At 45.4% G+C, this 19,964-nt stretch overlaps 2 protein-coding genes across 4 annotated transcripts; one reads left to right on the forward strand and one right to left on the reverse strand.

Moving 5' to 3' along the window:
* Nucleotides 1-445: 445 nt before the first annotated feature.
* AP4B1 (adaptor related protein complex 4 subunit beta 1) lies at nt 446-11,588 on the reverse strand. Of its 3 annotated transcripts, none has more exons than XM_060027553.1 (11): nt 11,522-11,588; nt 10,343-10,532; nt 7,865-8,089; nt 7,096-7,226; nt 6,354-6,501; nt 5,311-5,811; nt 4,205-4,284; nt 3,207-3,310; nt 2,259-2,466; nt 1,629-1,910; nt 446-1,367 (listed from the first exon to the last, which is right to left on the reverse strand). In XM_060027553.1, exons 2-11 carry the CDS (start codon nt 10,453-10,455, stop codon nt 940-942), a joined length of 2,220 nt encoding a protein of 739 aa, XP_059883536.1. In that variant the 5' UTR covers nt 10,456-10,532; nt 11,522-11,588; the 3' UTR covers nt 446-939. The 3 variants fall into 3 exon arrangements, with proteins under 3 accessions (XP_059883536.1, XP_059883530.1, XP_059883544.1); XM_060027547.1 differs by lacking the exon at nt 11,522-11,588 and adding an exon at nt 10,665-10,790; XM_060027561.1 differs by lacking the exons at nt 10,343-10,532; nt 11,522-11,588 and adding an exon at nt 9,884-9,983.
* Nucleotides 11,158-18,594, forward strand: DCLRE1B (DNA cross-link repair 1B). The gene is made up of 4 exons (XM_060027567.1): nt 11,158-11,542; nt 12,162-12,327; nt 12,813-12,995; nt 15,361-18,594. The coding sequence occupies exons 1-4, from the start codon at nt 11,354-11,356 to the stop codon at nt 16,440-16,442; spliced, it is 1,620 nt and encodes a 539-aa protein (XP_059883550.1). The 5' UTR covers nt 11,158-11,353; the 3' UTR covers nt 16,443-18,594.
* Nucleotides 18,595-19,964: the final 1,370 nt, after the last annotated feature.

Here is a 19,964-nt window from a genome sequence, read left to right on the forward strand (position 1 = left end):
TCAGCCTGAACGTTTGTATATGTTCCCATCCCTGACCCAGCTGGTTTTCACAGGTCTTTTTATTTTTCCTGTGCTGGATTATCTGGTTATTTATACTTTACCATCATTTTATTACATCTGTTTTTGCCATAAGTTGTCTCAGTGATTAAAACGTGGTCAGGTATGAATAAAATTAAACGTGAGAAAGAGTGACAAGAAAACAATTACAACAGTGCTGCTAGAAATGTGCACTGACTGCTTTCACAGCTTGAATGAGACCCCTGATGAAGGCAGGAGGGTCACAGAAAACTTCCTGAAAGAGCTCATGCCTGAGCTGAACACTGAAAGATAGACTAGGTGTTACTTAAAGAAGACATGAGGGTGAGGAAATGGTCTAGGCGAGAAGAAAAAGCAGGTGCCAAGGCACAGAGGTGAGAGAGAGCCGAGCGTATTCAGGGAACTGCAAGTGGTTTGCTTGGCCAGAACAGAGGGTATCCTGGGGAGTGCTGAGACATGGCACTGAAGAGGTACTTTAGATGCCAGGCTAAGGACTCTGAACTCTGGCCTAGAAACCATGATTAGAAATATGAGAACAGTCAGGAATTCACTGCAATAATCCAGGGAAGAAAAGATGACCCCCACAAATGATGACCCAGTCAGTTTCCAGACACATCAGGCATCTTTAATGAGTAAAATAATCCCTTAAACTGATTAGGAAAGAATCCAAATCCTACCCTCACCCCATTCCCACCCCCTTACCAACAACATTAACCTTTACCACATCACCTGGAAAAATGGGGTCATTCACCAATGATCTTTGGACAAGAATGTAAGAATTCTCATTCCCAGATTCCCATTCTCCTTTGCATTTGATATTATCTGGACTTACAAGCAGCTATAATAAGGAAAACTAAGGAACTCTGACAGCTATTCATCTCACTCAGGATAGGCAAGAAGCTGTTATGATTTCATGTCTCCAATTGTTCCAATCACAGTTTCTAATACAGAAATAAAACTGTTCAGTGTCTCTGTCCTCGCCTTGTTTTGTTTTACTGAGATCTGCATTTGCAAGTTCTCGGGCTCCAACAGCAGTTCTGTCAGGAACAGACAGCCAGTGTCATCCTGAGCGCTGAGGTAGGCTTTCCACGGCTGAGCCCCAGCCCTGTTCATCGCGATGGTCTGGATGTTCACGACTTGCAGGGCCATCTGGAGGGTGTCAGGATGGACTGCTCCCTGCCACGGGAACACCTGCTGATGAGCAACTTTGAGGCTCAGCCAAGTTTTCTCAAAACACTCAGCAGTAAGCTGGTGATTGGGGACTAGCATGAGGGCTCTGGAATCAGGGAGCTCTTGGACCCTCTCCTTGTTCTCTTCAGGAATCAGGGGTCCTACAAGAGTCAGAAAGCTTGTGTAAGAGATGCTCTTAATCTGTAGAACTACATTTTTAAATCTAGATTTCCAGCAGTACACAATGTGACTCTCATCTTCAGAGAAATGGCTTAAATAACCAATGATGAACTTCCTTCTTGCTCACAGAGACAAAATTCGGGCAACAGTCTGAGGTTTAGCTAGGGTACTCTACTCTCTACCAGTCATTGCAAAAGATAAAGATTTTTCATGACAAGGTATAAAGTCAGGACTATTTTTACCTGATGTGGCAAAAGATGCAGTGTTAGGAAGCTCTGGGCCATGGCGTTCCACACCCTGGCATTTAGAGATGGTTGCCCAGCGGGCTTTGCCATATACTGGCACCAGTGTGTTGAAGTCCGAGGCCCAGCTGTTCACAGGTCTCTCTGCCTGATCCTCCAAAAGTCTGAGAGAAGGGTCAGATTGAGGGCTCCGTAGGATCCGCTTCACTTCATCGATGCCAGCTAAGAGGAGGCGATAGTAGAAGAGACCTCGGTCCCGTACTGCCATATCCTTTTCTTCCTCTGAGGTAAGACAACAGACTAAGTTAATTAAAAACAAAAACGAAAACACTCTTTCTACCCCTGTGCCCACCAGAATAGGAGAACAAAATGAAGGAGGGAGGAAACCCTAGAAAACGTTGACATTTTTTTCTTCGGTCCCAGATGGCTCACCAAACAATGAAAGCTGTGAGAACCTGTATGACTGGTCATGGCAAGTACCATTTCCTTCTTTTTTTTTTTTTAAATTTGATTTTATTTATTTTTTTATACAGCAGGTCCTGTCCTCATTAGTTACCCATTTTATACTTATTAGTGTATACATGTCAATCCCAATCTCCCAATTCAACCGTTTCCTTCTGAAGAGCCTACCTATGCAGTAGTATAATAAACGGCCCAGCGTGTCCTGGCACTCGGCGGGTCGAGAGAGGAAAAGGCGCAGCAGAGCCGTGAGCAGCTCCATCTTGACAGCTGGAAATGTCTCCGACTTCACATTCTCTACGAAGTCTTCCAACACATAAGGAGCGTTGGGGATTCTCTTCCCGTGGACACCGAGGAGCCAAATAAGCGCCTGCTTCCCCTAGGTAATGAGGGAGTAAGAACAGGTGCTCAACATTTGGCTGTCCAGAACACAGGCCAGAGCAGGCAGTAGATAGCAGCAGGTTTTGCTTTTCCCCTAGAGTCAGTAGAAAAGGTATAATATTTTATTTACTTCCACTTGCATTTATTAATTCACCCCCTACTAAACTCTCTACAACAAATAGGAATGAAATTCTACCACACAAAAGGAGACTTAAGACTCTCACAGCCTATGTTGCTTAAGCAATAAGGCTTCCTCACCTTTGAGGCTTCTTCCCCAATTTGGGGTTTAATGCTTCAGTGGAAGCTATTGGAAGATTCCCCTAAGTTAGGGGAACCTAGTGTGCACATCAGAGTCACCTGCAAAGTTTCTTAAAACTCTGTGTGTCTAGGGCTTCCACTCTTGAATATTTGAGTAGATACTGGAAGCCCAAATATTTGTAAAAATTTCACAAACGATTCTGATTTTCATGCCAGCTGAAAACCCTATGGTCTAAATCTCTGACTCAAAACTGTTCACAAGAACAATGGTATCAAAATATTTGTAAGAAAACCATAGCTAAATCCTAATGTTTTTATAATTTATATCCCACCTACACCCAAAACAGAATCTGAGGTGGCAATCAATTCTAAGAATTCCACTTCAGACACTGAGTGGAAAGAATAATTAGATTCCATTTCACAGAGCAGGGTCCCAAGCACTCCCCCTCTGCCTAGAAGTAAAGGAGAATTACAGCCTACCTCGCTATCTTGAATGCTCTCCTCACAGCCGGGCAGGGCCTGACACACAGCTTCTGTACACTGAGGACACAACCAAACCAGGTCTCGGAAAGTCTGCACAACCACTAGAGCACAGCTCAGGACACAAGAGCACAGGATTAGAGCCTCCGCACGGGAAAGAATCTTAAGAAAAGTCACATATTCAGGCTAGATTACTGGGGCAATTTCTGTAAAATGGGTGTTTGGTGGGGTGGTCAATAATTATCTGAGAAATGTCTGACGTGGGCAACAATTTCTTAATAAGTGTTGCTCATCAGATTGCCATGAGGATAAATGAGTTAACGTATGTGAAAGCACTTGGCAAACCAGAAAGCATATACAAATGTGGGGGAGTGCTGCTGTCGAATGATGCTCTGAGGACAGTATAAAAGGAGCCACCAGGGCTGGAGCTACGGTGAAGCAAGCAAGGTGCCAGGGTGTAAAATTTAAGAAGACTCACAGAGTTAGCATTTGCACAAACTTGAGAGCGAGTGCCTCTTTATATATATTCTTTTTTTAAAATATATATTCTTTTCCATTCTGGTTTATCATTGGATATTGAATATACCTCCCTGTGCTATGCAGTAGCACACTGTTGTTTATCCATTCTCTATATAAAAGTGAGTGCCTCTTTAAATGTTTGCATCCTAGGCGATTTGCTTGCCTCACCCTAGTCCCAGTCTTGGAAGTCACTGCTTACAGTATGCTGCCATAAAGCAAAAAGAGGGGTAAAGGTGGGCAAATAACAAGCAAGGTAACCCTCGCACCCTTCATGATCTATGCAACAGCCTTGTAGACTCATGGCAACCTGAAGACTCCCTACTCTGTTAGATCTGTATGTTTCTCTGATGGTAACAGATGATGATGCAAAGAAGAGTTTAAACCTCTGTTATTGAACAACAAATATGTTTTGAGCAAATACTGTAGGTCGGGAAATTGACCAAAAAAAAAAAAAAAAATCCTAGAAAGGTAGCCATTACCTGTGGTAATGTGCTCTTGTCGAAGCCCCAGCAGCTCTGTTAGAATCTGCACACATTGATCCGTGTAGGTCCTGGCGATGCTACCTACAGAGGAAGGGAAAGCAGAAAAATGTGTTAAGTCAGATACTAGCACCTCATTCTAAAATAATTTCCCACCAGCCAAAGAAAGACCAAGAGGACCAGAAATATCTAAGAAAAAGAAAAAGAAAATCACCCCTTGCTTGATGAAATAAGAATCTAAGTTTACTATAAAGGGAACTTTGGTAAAATGAATTTCCCATTGAACAAGGTTGAAAACTTTTAGTCACAAAGGTATTTATGTGGCAACCAGTTTGTTGCAGCACACCTGTACAGGAATATTCCTGCTGGGAACACTGTGCAACAGCCTCCAGACTGCAGGCTTTCTACTCCCCTCTTTGTGCCCTCTTCTCTGCCTCTAAAAATAACCATACTTTATTCTACATCCGAGGGTTCCTTCTCCTCCTCTACTTGAAGTCCTCCAAAACTTAGCTCCCCAGCTGCTTGCATTTGACTCACTCTAGCCCTTTAAATTCCAGACAGAGTAGCATGAAAAGGTCTGTAAGTCTTATGTTTTACTCTGTGCTGGTCCACTCATCATAATGCGTAGCCCGGAGCAGAAGCTTGATAAAAGATTGCTAAATTTTCAAAGGACTTTGAGTCAGGAAGGCTGGGTTCCAGTCCAAGTTCAGGAACTATATGACCTTTGGGCAATTTAAGAAACTTTTTGTGCCTGAGTTTCTTCATCTTTGAAACGAAGTTAATAATAACACTTGTCCACTCTTCTTGACTGCCTCACAAGGCTGTGGGAAGATGATATACAGAAAAGCATTTTGGATAACAGACGACAAAAGGCAATATAAATTGTGTTACAGTTTGCATCACCTATAGTCTATATCCTAGAAGATATGGAAACACCAGTGTTGACCAAAAAAACCTTTCTCCCCACCTTGTTTGTAGTCACTGACCTAACTGTTTGGTGCAAGATACTTTGCCTCTGAAGCAAGATTCACTCCCTTTCCTCTCTGTGGTTCCACAGCTTTCTAGCTGGTTGGTCTAGGCTCTCACAAAGGAAAAGCAACAGATACCTACCTATGGCAAAGATGGCAGCCTGCGCAAAGTCGGCAGACACATCAGTGCAGTACCCGCGAAGCTCCTCCAGCACCTGCTGCACGTTCTCGTCGTTCACCAGCTCACACAGCACCTCCACCTTCTGGAGCTTGATGTAGTGGGGCTCCGAGTAGGAGCAAAAAAACTTTTTGTAGTGGCTGCTAAAGTGACCCGGCAAACTGTGCAGGACCTGGCGCACATGGCAGAGGGCAGCAAAACAGAGCTCGCGGCTCTCTGAAGAACAGGCAGCCAGCAAAGTTCCCTTGACTTGCATGAGCACGTCAGTTTGCACATGGGGGAAGTTTTTTGCCAAGATCAGAAAGAGTTTGGTGGCTCCCATCACCACACCTGGGCTACTGCTCTTGAGAAAACTGTCCAACAGGTTGAGAATGTCAAACAGCTCCTCCTCACTGCGGGGTTGGTAGCGTAGCAGAAAGTTCAATACTTCAGCCTGGCCCCACTGGTCCAGTTTTGACATTCTATCCAAAAAAGAAAACAAAAGTGCTATCCTAGCAACAAAATTAGGACCACCTCCATGCTACTGCCATGTCACCAGTCATCTGTTCATCACAACAAGGGGAGAATTCTTGAAAATAGGTTGTGCCATAATCAAATTATTCTTCTGATGTACGAAAGTTTACACAAAATAAGGCTTTAAATTCCAAGATGAGTTTACGGTACAAATGCACACTCATCGAAGGCCAAAGACATGATCACCATATCCTAGATCCAGATTCTCTACATTTTAAGATAGTATGAATGGCTTAGTTTGGAGGACATAACGACTGCAGAGGACAGAACCCTGAAGGATCCTTCTGCCATCTCTCTATATCACCAAAAGAAACTAAGACAAATGAAAAAAAAATTATCTCAATGAAACATGAGGAAGTTAATAGTTACAGTTAACTTTCTTTACTACTCTACAGAAGTTGTTCAAGACCTCTCCTTCATTCAATACATCAACAAGATCCCATTAGGATGTAGATTTGATCATGATAAAAGAGCACAGAGGCATCCAAACCGATTTAAGAGATGGTGGGCGATGGGCTTATTGATGACAACACCTCCTTCCTGTTTCAAAATTTCCTCCAGAGACCTCAGGCAGTTCACAACCACAATTGGATCCTGGTCACGCAGCAAACTATATAATTCGTTTACCAGGGCACCATCTATAAAACGGAACAAAGATCTCACATAAAGAAAAGTTTCAGAGTCAAGGTGACAGAGCCAGAATAACAGTTCCAGGCAGACAAAGCTGAACTTCTCTGCCACAAAAATAACAAAGGCAGTAACAAAGTGCAAGGCCAAAACAATGGTCATTTCCAGACTGTTCTAAGCAGCTAAGGCACAGGATCTCACGTGGGCCCCAAAGAAAGGACTTCTCTAATCTCAGAAAATACCAAGCCCTGCGTCCTAATTAAAAGAGACATACAGGGCTTCCCTGGTGGCGCAGTGGTTGAGAGTCCGCCTGCCGATGCAGGGGACACGGATTCGTGCCCCGGCCCGGGAAGATCTCACATGCCGCGGAGTGGCTGGGCCCGTGAGCCATGGCCGCTGAGCCTGCGCGTCCGGAGCCTGTGCTCCGCAACGGGAGAGGCCACAACAGTGAGAGGCCCGTGTACCGCAAAAAAAAAAAAAAAAAAAGCGACATGCAGAAGTAGGGTCACATTATTATTTTCTACCAAAGCTACATACTCTTCTACAAAGTCATATAATGGAAGTACAAATAAATACTGATCATGGTAGATTACACTGAAACTTACCCACTTCAGAGTCTCCATGAAGAGTATGCATCTTGGCACAGCCAAGGACTGCTACCCTCCTGACATATGAAGCCTTATCATGCAGACCGTTGAGAACTGGCTGTTGGATATATTCCTGCACACCAGGCAACCTAAGCAACACATCCTAGAGTCAGTCAGATCCTAAGGTACTAGTTTTGACATAATTTAGCCCCTATTCACTTAACAGAGGGTTTAGTAGATGTTTGAATACGCATTGGTCAGATTCTTCTCCAACAAAGTGGAGAAAGCTGCTGCCAAACTTAAAAAGCCTCACTTGACTTTTCACGTGGACTAATGCCACATAGGCAGGTTAAAAAACACACACGCACACGCACGCGCGTGCACACACACACACACACACACACACACACATTTAGAAATCTTTATTTCAGGGACTTCCCTGGTGGTCCAGCAGTTAAGACTCCGTGCTCCTAATGCAGGGGGCCCAGGTTCGATCCCTGGTCAGGGAACTAGATCCCGTGTGCCGCAACTAAGACCCAGAGCAGCCAAATAAATGAATAAATAAATATTTAACTATTTCACTGAGAGTAAGGATAGAAAAATTCCTTAATGAAATCACATATATAGTTTTTTAAACCAAAGCAATGGCCGGAAACCTGAGTTTAGGTTACAACAGTGTCTTCCCCATTATTAAGGAGCTCAAATAAATTGTCGTCATTAAAAACCTGCCCCATGACCACATGAACTTATCAGCCACTGAGATACAGGAAGGGAGGAGAGTGCTCACCTGAGGCTACACATGCTCCGTAGTGCCAACCCTCGCACCATCGGGTTGGGGTCCGAACAGTCTTTGCACAGTGTATTGATGGCCAGGAGAGCCAGATCTGGTTTCAGGGGGGCATAGGTACACATGTAGAGATAAACCAACTTCTTCTGAACAATATCTATAGTGGCACTGGCCTTCACCATTTCCATGAAAACACCAGACATGTCCGAGCCCTGAGTCATGTGCCTGAAACCAACACACACAGCAGGAAAAAAGTAAAATACATAATCCCCAACCTACAACAGAAAGCCTTTTACTTATATGCCCTGGATATCCAACTAGATTGTGATCTCTTAGAGCAGAGCAACCAGGTCTACTTTGTCTATCATATCACACAATACTTCACAACGGGCCTGCAATAAACGTTCTTCTATTCATTCAACAAACTAGTACATTCCAGTCACATTCAGATTTTACATTCCAGGGATATGTTCTGGGGAATAATCTTGAAGAAGGCATGGTCTCAGATCTCAAGGAACTCAAAAGTCTACCAAGGAGGCAGACAAGAACACCGCTAATTACAGAATGATAGATTGGTATTATAACAGAAGTAACAGACAAGGTGCAGTGGGGATCAGGAGGTCTAACACTGCCAAAAAGTCATAAAATGTTTCCACAGAGGAAGAAATACTTGAGCGGAATCAGCAGGAGCTCCAGGCAGGTGTAGTAGATAGGTAACGATACACACTGTGATGCATGTGGACATGAGCAAGAATGGTACATTCTTTTCAGAGTATGCCGGTAGTTAACTGGGTGTTCCTTGGGTGCTATGATAAGAAATTTGGACTTTATTCTGTAGATCACTGTTTCTCAAACTGTGATCTCCTATAGCAATTAGAGGGGATGTCTGTTTAAAATGCAGATTCCTGGGTTCCATCCCACCCTACTGAAATCAGAATTACTGGATTGGATGAAAAATTTACATTTTCTAAAAAAGCACCCCAAGGGGGCTTCCCTGGTGGCACAGTGGTTGAGAGTCCGCCTGCTGATGCAGGGGACACGGGTTTGTGCCCTGGTCCAGGAGGATCCTACATGCCGCGGAGCGGCTGGGCCCGTGAGCCATGGCCGCTGAGCCTGCACGTCCGGAGCCTGTGCTCCGCAACGGGAGAGGCCACAGCAGTGAGAGGCCCGCGTACCACAAAAACAAACAAACAAACAAAAAAAGCACCCCAAAGGACTTTTGTGCATACTGAAGTTTGTGATCCACAGCTATACACAAGAGTTATATTGTCAAATTCATATGCTGGAAAATCAATCTGGCTGAAATGAGGGCCTAAGGTGACCTACTACTAAGCTACTGCAATTGCTTTAAAAAGGGAACCAGAACAGCAGTGCCAATCAAAAAAAAAGAAGATGGACCACAATATTCATTGCAGCTCTATTTACAATAGCCAGGACATGGAAGCAACCTAAGTGTCCATCCACAGATGAATGGATAAAGAAGATGTGGCACATATATACAATGGAATATTACTCAGCCATAAAAAGAAACGAAATTGAGTTATTTGTAGTGAGGTGGATGGACCTAGAGTCTGTCATACAGAGTGAAGTAAGTCAGAAAGAGAAAAACAAATACCGTATGCTAACACATATATATGGAATCTAAAAAAAAAAAAGGTTCTGAAGAACCTAGGGGTAGGACAGGAATAAAGATGCAGACATAGAGAATGGACTTGAGGACACGGGACGAAGTGAGAGAGTGGCATGGACATATATACACTACCAAATGTAAAATAGATAGCTAGTGGGAAGCAGCCGCATAGCACAGGGAGATCAGCTCAGTGCTTTGTGACCACCTAGAGGGGAGGGATAGGGAGGATGGGAGGGAGACGCAAGAGGGAAGAGATATGGGGATATATGTATAGCTGATTCACTTTGTTATAAAGCAGAAACTAACACACCATTGTAAAGCAATTATACTCCAATAAAGATGCTAAAAAAAGAAAAAGAGGATGGATACTTAGAACCATGAATCCATACCATCTGACTTGAACAGTGACAATCAGGTGTCACCAAGACTGACTCCCACATTTGCTCAGCTGGGTGGTGACGTTCATCAACACAAATACAAGTGGAAGAGCAGGTTTGGGGAGGGCGGAAGGATGTAGGTACTATTTTGCATGTCTTTGAAGAAATATCCAGGTGGAAATGCCAAGCAGGCAGTAGGATCTGTGGGTCTGACGATAAAAAAAAGGAGGTCTGTGCTAGACATAGATCTGGAAGTCAGCAGTACAAGTTCAAGACATGGATGAAACCACCCAGCTGAGTAAAAGAAGCAAAATATGTCCCACAAGGGAGACTTAGACGGCAGTCCAGAGAAGCAGGAAGACCAACTCATACAACTGCCATGGATGCGAGTTCACTTAATCTTTCTAAGCGGCCAGGGGTAGAGAGCCCTGATGGGGATGGCAATGGGGGAGTTAGAGCGTTAGGCGATACCTAATCACTCGCTGGATGACATTCCGATAGCGCAGCCTATCAGCCTGAATGTGAGGGTTACACAGAGCCTTCTTCAGCTCCTTCACCTCGTCCTCGGAGCCCAGGTACGGCATCTTCTCGAATAGTCACGGGGCAGTTCCCAGAGATCCCTAGGTAACTCGTGGGCTCCTTCTAGCCCCGATGTGGGGACCTGGGTAAAGGAAACGTCAGTCAGTGAAGAGACTACAGGCGCGATTTGGCCCAGCCTTGGCTTCCCCCAGGGCCGCCATCCGGGCCCTACCACACTCGAACTTCAACCCTCTCGCTCCCTGGCGAGGCCCACCCTAGGCTCTGCGGATCCTTCCGGGGACCTGCAGGCTGGTTCGCTCCGCCCACAGAGCTCTCCCGCAACCTCTAGGCCCTCGGCCCGACTTCGAGCCCGGCAGCCAACAGTCCGTGGACCCCTCCCTCTCCAGTTCCAGCCTTTCTTGCGCCTCCACGCGGTTGCCGTCACCAAGAGGCCCAATCAACCTTTCTGCGGAAGTCCCGCCTCCTCCAGGGGGACCACGCAGAGCAGCTGCCAATCACCCTCTCCCAGTGAGCGCCGAGCGCAGCCTGGATCACGACCTTAGCGTGCCCTTCCCCCAACCTCTCACCTCCCGGCGCCGCCGCGCGGCTACCTCAGGCAGAGGGGTGGCGGGCAATCGGAAATCGGCTACTTCCGCCTGTCTCCGCCCAGCAGCGCGCGCTTTGAGACCAGGGCCTCGGGCCCTGGTCCCGCGCGCTTGGGGGAGTGGCGCTCCGTTGGGCGCCTTCTGTGGTTTGCGATTCCACCCCCAGACTCCCACAGCACGGTCACTTCCTTCTTTCTGCCCAGTCTAGTCACTCATTCCCCACTGAGCTGGCTTTCCTTACGGCCCCTGGCCCTGTTCTTGCCCCAGCATGACTTTTTTCAGGGCGCCGTTGTAGGAGCCTCCCGCAGGAGCTCTGTTCCCATGAAGATCCCACTGGTGACTCTCCAACCCCGCCACCATGAACGGGGTCTTGATCCCTCAAACGCCCATCGCTGTGGACTTTTGGAGCCTCCGCCGGGCTGCCTCCGCCCGGCTCTTCTTCTTGTCCCACATGCACTCGGACCACACCGTGGGTCTCTCTAGCACCTGGACCCGGCCCCTCTACTGCTCCCCAATCACCGCTTACCTCTTGCACCGTCACCGACAGGTATGGGCGGCTGGAGTCGGCCTCCGAGAGTTGGTCCCGGTAGCTGGGTGGGGACTTCCGATCTGTCACAGCCTTGGAGTCATAGAGTTGGGGCCAGGGAGACTGATTTTTACAAAAGCGAGAACCCAGAATGCATCTTTAGCCCAAAATAGGAGGGTGGTTTCTAACTGGCCGGCTTGGGATGTTTCAGTGATAAATTGGGGAGGACTTTTAGTCCAGCCAAGGAAATTGTTCCTACGTCTTCACATAAGCTAGGCCAGTGTTTCCCAAACTTGCCTCATCATAAGAATCCACCCAATGTGATGAGTAAAATACAGATTCTCCAGCGCCTCCCTTCTCCCCCATCTGATTCAGTAGACATAGCTAGCACAGGTCGTGGAAATCTGGTTGGAATTTTTTTTAACAGGTGCCCCCCAAAGGATTATTATGATTTGGAAAGTTTGAGAATCGCTGACTAGACTTGTTTTCTGCACTCTTAATTTAAACTTGTACGAAGGGTGAGGTAGAGGGTGGGAAGAGGAAGGGAGTATTGTTTGGGAATCCCCATCACAGCTTCTGATCCAGGGAGGTATCAGGGAGGGGAGGCTGTGTTCCCTGGGATGACCAACTGTTTCCTCAGGTATCTAAGCAGTGGATCCGAGCCCTGGAGGTTGGTGAGAGCCATGTCCTGCCTCTAGATGAAGTTGGGCGAGAGACCATGACTGTAACCCTCATCGATGCCAATCACTGCCCTGGCTCTGTCATGTTTCTGTTTGAAGGATACTTTGGAACCATTCTCTACACAGGTGGGCTTCCGGAGGGGTCCTTTCCACTTTCCCAGCCTAGACACTACTTTTTTGTGTGTGGGGGGGGCAAGCCCCGCGGTTTGCGGGATCTTAGTTCCCCAACCAGGGTGGAACCTGCCCCCTCAGCAGTGAAAGCACTGGGTCCTAACCACTGGACCGCCAGGGAATTCCCAACACGACTTTTCTTGAGCATCTTTGACTTATAGTAGAAGTCTGGAGACCTCCTAGCTTCATGCCACATGAGCACAGTGACCCTTTCTCAACTGATTTCCCACTCTTTAAGGGTATGAACTTTGCAGAGAATCATGAAAAAACGGAAGCACAATAGAGACGTTTCCACAAAGAAGCTGTACTACATTCATCATTGCTAGACTCTAGGTTTTTCCAACAGGCCAGTAGGCAAATGCCCATTGTTGGAATTGGGAGAGGCTTGTCTTCTATACTTTTGTCTCTGACTGTCTGCCTCCCATATATTCTTCTTCCAGGGGATTTTCGGTATACACCGTCCATGCTGAAGGAGCCAGCCCTGAGACTGGGGAAACAGATCCATACCTTATACCTAGACAACACCAATTGCAACCCAGCTCTGGTTCTTCCTTCCCAAGAAGAAGCTGCCCGCCAGATTGTTGAGCTCATTCGAAAGCACCCACAACATAACATAAAGATTGGTGAGGGCTTTCCTTTCCTTTTTTTCTCACTCATGGAGCTAGTGAATCTAGGTTCTTTGGAGTGTCTCACATCTTTCAGGTCTTTGTGCAGATGTCCTTTTCTCCATGAAATCTACCCTGACCTTTTTATTTAAAATTACAATCTGCCCACCATCTGCACTCCCACATTCCCAACTCCTGATCTCCTAAACCGATTCAACTTTTTCATAGCACTCATCAGCTTCCCATATACTCCATATGTTTTAATATACTGTTGCTTATTGTTGATTGTCTATCTCCACTTTCTCTGACACACACACACACACACACACACACACACACACACACATTCCTTGAGGGTGTGGATGGAGGTGGGAAGAAGTCCTATGTGTTTGTGGAACAGAGAAGCAGCAGTATGACAGGTGCACAGTGGTTGAGGAGGCTGGAAAGCCTGGAGGGGCTGAAGTGCCTGTAAGCCATTTTGAACTTGATCCTAAATGCAACCACTGCTCTTAGGACAAAGAGCTATTGAAGGGTTTTAAGTGGAGAGGGACACTATTGCCCTTATCACCTTACAGTGTATTCCATAATTTATGTATTCATTGTATTTAGTTTTTATTATCTGTCTCCCTGTGCTAGAATGTAAATTTCACAATAGACAGGCTCTTTGTTTCACTTATGGATATATCCCAGATGCCTAGGTTAATGTCTGATAGAGGCCTCCGGTAAATATTTGTTAGCAAGTGAATGAAGTTTATCAGAATGTAGATATTCAGGTGAGTGTTGTTCTTGCAGTTAGATACATTGAAAACCCAGCTGTCTGCTTGTTCTAGTGACTCCACAACAGTACAAAACATTTTGGGCTTCTTGAAATTGCCTTTTGGGATAGTTGATGAAAATCCATTTTTATTTTTTAAAATGTAATAGATTTAGTTCCAAATGATTTTTTTTTATTGTTTCCAAAATTGTAGTAAATCCACAAAAGGAAAAAAATTTGCCACCGTGATGAACATTTTAAAAGGATATGCCCCAACTCTGAAAGGAGTTTCAAAATAGGTTTAAACAAAGGCATTGAAAAAAAAAATTATGTACCTTCCAGAGTGACTACCAAGTTGATGGAGAGATTTTCCCTCTCAGGATTGCTTGACTACTCATGAAGAAATATCAGTGCTAACTATTCTTGGAGTTTTCAATGCAGAGTTTTCCCAGAGAAGCACAGCTGGCGAGTAGGGTACTGTAGTAGGGCTTGATTAATTTTGCAGATATACAATAATCCCCTACTGTGTGCCAAGTATTCTGATAGGCAGTGGGAATAGAAAAAAATGAATAAAATATGAGGGCTTACAGTCTAGTAGTAAAGGGCCTAGAAGAGGTAAAATAAAAGGGGGAAGGATAGGGAGAGAGAAAAGAAAATCAGCTACCTTTGTGCCCAAAGAGTGAGATTTTGAACCATGATGAGGAATAAGGTGGATATAAAGGAAATATAGATTCTTTAAAGGCGTTCACAGTCTGGTTGTAGACTTGAAATACACCTTCAGAAAAGGTCTGAGAACAACTACTTAAACAACATCTCCCATATCTGTTACCATAACCATTACCCAAATTCAGGTCTCCATTTCTTTCTCTATACGTACTGTTTGGGCCTTCTAACTGGTACTTCTGCTTTCAGTATATTCTCATGCAGGTCTTTGAATAATACTGCTGCCACTTTTTTTTCTAAAGCCCTGCTCTGATCCTATGAATCCTATAATTAGAATTAGCCATTTTCCTGCTTGCAACTCCTTAATGACACCTTCACTTACAGAATTAAAAACAAGCTCCCTAGCAGTACATACAAAGCCCCCTATTATATGGCCCTTGCTCACCTCTCTAGTGTCATTTCTTACCAGTTTCTTTGTACCTTAGTAACACTGAAACGACCTCTCTTAAAATGTTCTCTACCATTCCCTTCCCTTGCCAGATTAACTTGCACCCATCATTTAGGATTTATCTAAGTTGTCATTTTCAGGAAGCTATTCCTAACTCTATCAACTGGTAGATGTTTTTCTGTGCCCTCATAATACTCTGTGCATGTCTGTAGCATGCATTGTTTCTGGGTCCCCAAATAGATTACACTCCTTGAGGACTGAGATTTTTGTTTGTTTTCACGGTGCCTAACACCTGATAGATGCTTTCCTTTGTTGAACTGAATGAATGAGTGGATTCTGTGCTAAACTTCTCCCTACCCCACCCTCCATATACCTCAGCTCAAATGCCACCTCCTTCCTGATAGACAGTCAGGGGGTAGTCCCATTAATTTTGTGTATTTCTATTAAACATTTGGTTGACTTATTAGCTTCATCCTCTTCCTTCTCTTACTTTCCCCAATCCCTTGAACATTATTCAGGACTCTATAGCCTGGGAAAAGAGTCACTGCTGGAGCAGCTGGCCCTGGAGTTTCGGACCTGGGTGGTATTGAGTCCTCAGCGCCTGGAGTTAGTGCAGCTGCTGGGCCTGGCAGATGTGTTCACAGTGGAGGAGAAGGCTGGCCGCATCCATGCCGTGGACCACATGGAGATCTGCCATTCGGCTATGCTGCGTTGGAACCAGACCCACCCTACCATTGCTATCCTCCCCACCAGCCGGAAAATCTACCGTTCCCACCCCGATATCCACATCATCCCTTACTCTGACCATTCCTCCTACCCTGAGCTCTGTGCCTTTGTCGAAGCACTGAGGCCTTGCCAGGTGGTGCCCATTGTCAGGCGACAACCCTGTAGGGACTACTTTCAGGACAGCCTGAGCCCCAGGCTCTCTGTGCCTCTGATTCCAGACTCTGTACAGCAATACATGAGTTCCTCCTCTAGAAATCCAAGTTTTCTCTGGCTATTGTTAGAAAGGAAGCTAAAGAGACTGAGAACCCAGGGTGTCGTGTTTGAATCCCTTGAGGAAAATGCTGATCACTCTCAAGCTGACAGGGACTTGAAGAAGACCAAGAATGAGAACCTTTCTGGGGAGCTTGAGAAGCGGCCCTCCCACCATCCTTTGAAGATCAAGAAGCAGCCGTTCCCGGACATCCGCAACAAAGAATGGGAGGGTGCAGTCCCTTCCTCCGAGTCCCAGAAGATGGTGACTGTATTGACTGCCCCCTCGGGTTTTTCAGTGCACTTAGGGTCTACAGATAAAGAATTTTCCTCTCCGGAAACTGGGGAGGAAATCAGTGTAGGGCCCTACTTGGTACCCAGGGGAGACAATGCGGGCTCAGCAGCCACCGGGAACCAGAGAGCCTGGATGGGCCAGGATTCTCCCCAGTCTTACAGCAGCAAGGCTGCCCCTCTTCTGGCTCCTGAGTACAGGGGCCTGGCACTCAAATACCTTCTGACTCCAGTGAACTTTCTCCAGGTAGGGTTCTCTTCCAGGGGCTTTGACCAGCAAGCGGAAAAATACCATCAACTCTTGCTCAAGTACAGACAGGAGAGTACAGAATGACAACCTTGTTTGATCCAACACTGCACTTTTTTTAAAAAAATTCATCAAGAGTTGTTTATTTTCAAAGTTAGCACTCTTTGTATTTCTACCACTAACAAATGGGCAGTGCCACATCAACACTGCACTTTTTTTTTTTTTTTTTTTGTGGTACGCGGGCCTCTCACTGCTGTGGCCTCTCCCGCTGCGGAGCACAGGCTCCAGGCGCACAGGCTCAACGGCCATGGCTCACGGGCCCAGCCGTTCCGTGGCATGTGGGATCTTCCCAGACCGGGGCACGAACCCGTGTCCCCTGCATCGGCAGGCAGACTCTCAACCACTGCGCCACCAGGGAAGCCCAACACTGCACTTTTGAAGATAGTGGCTGATGGCTTATTTGGGGCCTTACTTTTCTGTGGTACATGCCCACCCTGTAACAAGACTTCTCAAAGCGTGTTCATTGGAATCCTAGTGTCTATGGAATCCTTAGTTCTATAATTGACTTGTGTTTAAGAAACACTTTACATTATAACCCCTTTACAGTATATGTGAGCACATTAAATGTTCTGGGAAGTCCTGCAGTAATTTAATCTGTTTAACTTTGTTTAACCCAGTATTTCTCCAAACTTTTTTTTTTTGGCTGTGTGGCATGCGGGATCTTAGTTCCCTGATCAGGGATCGAACCCGCGCCCCCTGCAGTGGAAGCAGAGTCCTAACCACTCTGCAGACTTTGTGAACATGCAGTCCTCTTGTGTGGCTGCAGAAAGAGATAGAGTCTGATCAAAAAGGACCAGTTTATTCCCATTGTTTTGTGTGTCATGTGTCATTCCCCATGTCCCCTTCTGTCTCTTCCTAGATAAAAGTCCCTAGGTAGTTCTGTTTTTTAATTTAGGAACTGTGGTGCAGGAGGATAAAGTGACCCAGGCAGCACGTTCCAATCCTGAAGGTCACTGATTTGCTGTGACCCCATCCAAGTCACTTCCTGTCTCTGCCTCTGGGAGGGAACAGGAAGTGATGAAGATCCTTGAAAAACTGGAGACAATTTCCACCTCTGCCTCCGTGAGAGTTTGCAGTTAGTGTCCCTGAGGACCTACCTGGAATACAGCCAGCTGGGGGACTGGGCACCCCTCACCAAGGCAGTATCTGGAACCCAGCCAAACATTAGGCTTAGGGTAAGATGGGCCTCCCAGCTGCCTAGAGGCCCTGACTATTTGGCTGAAATAAGGTTACAAAAGATCAAATGTGCTGCCAGATAGTCTTGATTGTTCACACAGCTGGGATATTTGCTGCCCCCCTCCACCCAGTGTCCCCCCCTTCCATCCTTGGGTTGAGTAGGGAGCTGGAGGACATAGCCTGTTTGTTTCAGTAACCAGGGCAGAGACGAAGGAGCCAGCTGGTGGAAGGGGTGAGGGTGTGCAGTTCTGCCCTGACCTTCTGCTCACAGCCTGACAAAATGCCAAACCAATAAGCAGGACAGCAGATACCACAGTCACAGGGGGCACAGGCATGTGGAGCTGGGCACATGGATAAAAACTGTTTCACAATGGAGCTTCAAGCCTTCACAATGAAGAAGCCTCTGATTCTTGTCCAGGGGGCTGGAAATTGTCTACTTCTGGAGGAAGATACAAAGAGTTTAGAAAGCAAAATAAGGCCTTTCTCTTGGGCAAGCTGTATACAGCTCTGTTTTGTCAGTGACCTTCACTGTAAGCCTCCCATGGGCCCACTAGGAGCCATAGCAGGTGAGGCATGTGGGGTAGCAGGGGACATGGGCACTGTCCTGGGCTTGAATCCAGGGTACCTGGGCAAATAGAGATATCAGGCTTCCATAGCAGAGCCTCAGTTTCTCATCTGTAAACCAGGAACTCTCCTGATTGCTTTGGAGGTTAGAGAATTGGTAAAATTCCTAGCTCAGTGCCTATCACATGATGGATATTTTAAATATTGGTTCTCTCAGCCTCTGGTTCTTTAAAAAAAAATTATTCTCTATATAAAATAAGAAACTTCGGAAGTCATACAAAATATAAAGAAAAAATCAGAATTCCTCCATGTAGATCAATTGTTTTCTTCTAGTCTTTTTCTGTGCATGTAAATATATTAAATATATAATTTTTTTTCCAAATTGGGGTAATACTGTATATAGTTTTATATCCTGCATTTTACTCTTAATATTTTAAGCATTTTCTCATATCATTAAATATTATTCAAAATGTTATTTTAATAGTTGTATAATACCCTATCATATGGGTATACCTTAATTAAAACTATTTCTGTTTTATTCAACATTTTGTGTGCTCTTTTTTTCACAATTACACATATTACAATGGACATTCTTATGCATATATCATGGCATTTGTGTTTATTTTCTTGGAGTAAATTACTGGAAGTGGGATAACAGTTTTAAGTTTTTAAAATTTATTTTATTGAAGTATAGTTGATTTCCAGTGTTGTGTTAATCTCTACTGTACAGCAGAGCGATTCCGTTATACATATATATACATTCTTTTCCATATTCTTTTCCATTAGGTTGAATATAGTTCCCTGTGCTATATAGTAGGACCTTGTTTATCCATTCTCTATATAGTAGTTTGTATCTGCTAATCCCAACAGTCTTAAGTTCTTGATGCAAATTGTGCCCAGTGCCCTCCAGAAAGGTTTCCTTACTATCCTTTCTGCAGAAGAGGATAGCATTAAAATACCTTGAAGACTCATTAAGTTCAAATGGTGTCATTAGAATGGTACGTAGAAAATCATCTTGTGTGCTACATTAATATTTACTAAGCTGTGTGGGCAAGGCTTAGCCTGACTTCATCTGGGAGCCTCTAGCTGTCTCACTTCTGTGCTACTCGAAGGTGGCTGGGAGAGATAAGGTAGTCTTCAGTACAAGGGCCCCCAGATGGGAGTTATCTTCTAGCAACAAGGAAACCTGTCAACTCTTGGCATGTGCTGTGTCACACGTATTCCTATAGAATACCTTCCATATAGAAGCGGGATCTATATGAATTCAGATGGGGGGGTGGGAGGTAGAAGCAAAGGGCTTTGAGGAATTTAGTTGTTGGTGGCATGTTTCTGTATTAATAATGGGAAGGGACTTCCCTGGTGGCGCAGTGGTTAAGAATCTGCCTGCCAATGCAGGGGACATGGGTTCGAGCCCTTGTCCGGGAAGATCCCACATGCCGCGGAGGATCCCACATGCCGCGGAGCAACTAAACCCGTGCGCCACAACTACTGAGCCTGCGCTCTAGAGCCCGCGAGCCATAACTACTGAGCCCGCATGCCACAACTACTGAAGCCCGCACTCCTAGAGCCCGTGCTCTGCAACGAGAAGCCACTGCAATGAGAAACCTGCACACCACGACGAAGAGTAGCCCCCACTCACCGCAACTAGAGAAAGTCCACGCATAGCAACGAAGACCCAACGCAGCCATAAATAAATAAATAAATAAAATTAAAAAAAAATAATGGGAAGATTTCATACTATTCTAAATTAAATTTGTCTGGTTTATAATAGAGATTGGCAGTTGTCTTATTTGTTTCATTTCTCAACAC

Source organism: Delphinus delphis, chromosome 1 (assembly GCF_949987515.2).
Source record: "Delphinus delphis chromosome 1, mDelDel1.2, whole genome shotgun sequence".
NCBI classification, from domain to species: Eukaryota; Metazoa; Chordata; class Mammalia; order Artiodactyla; family Delphinidae; genus Delphinus; species Delphinus delphis.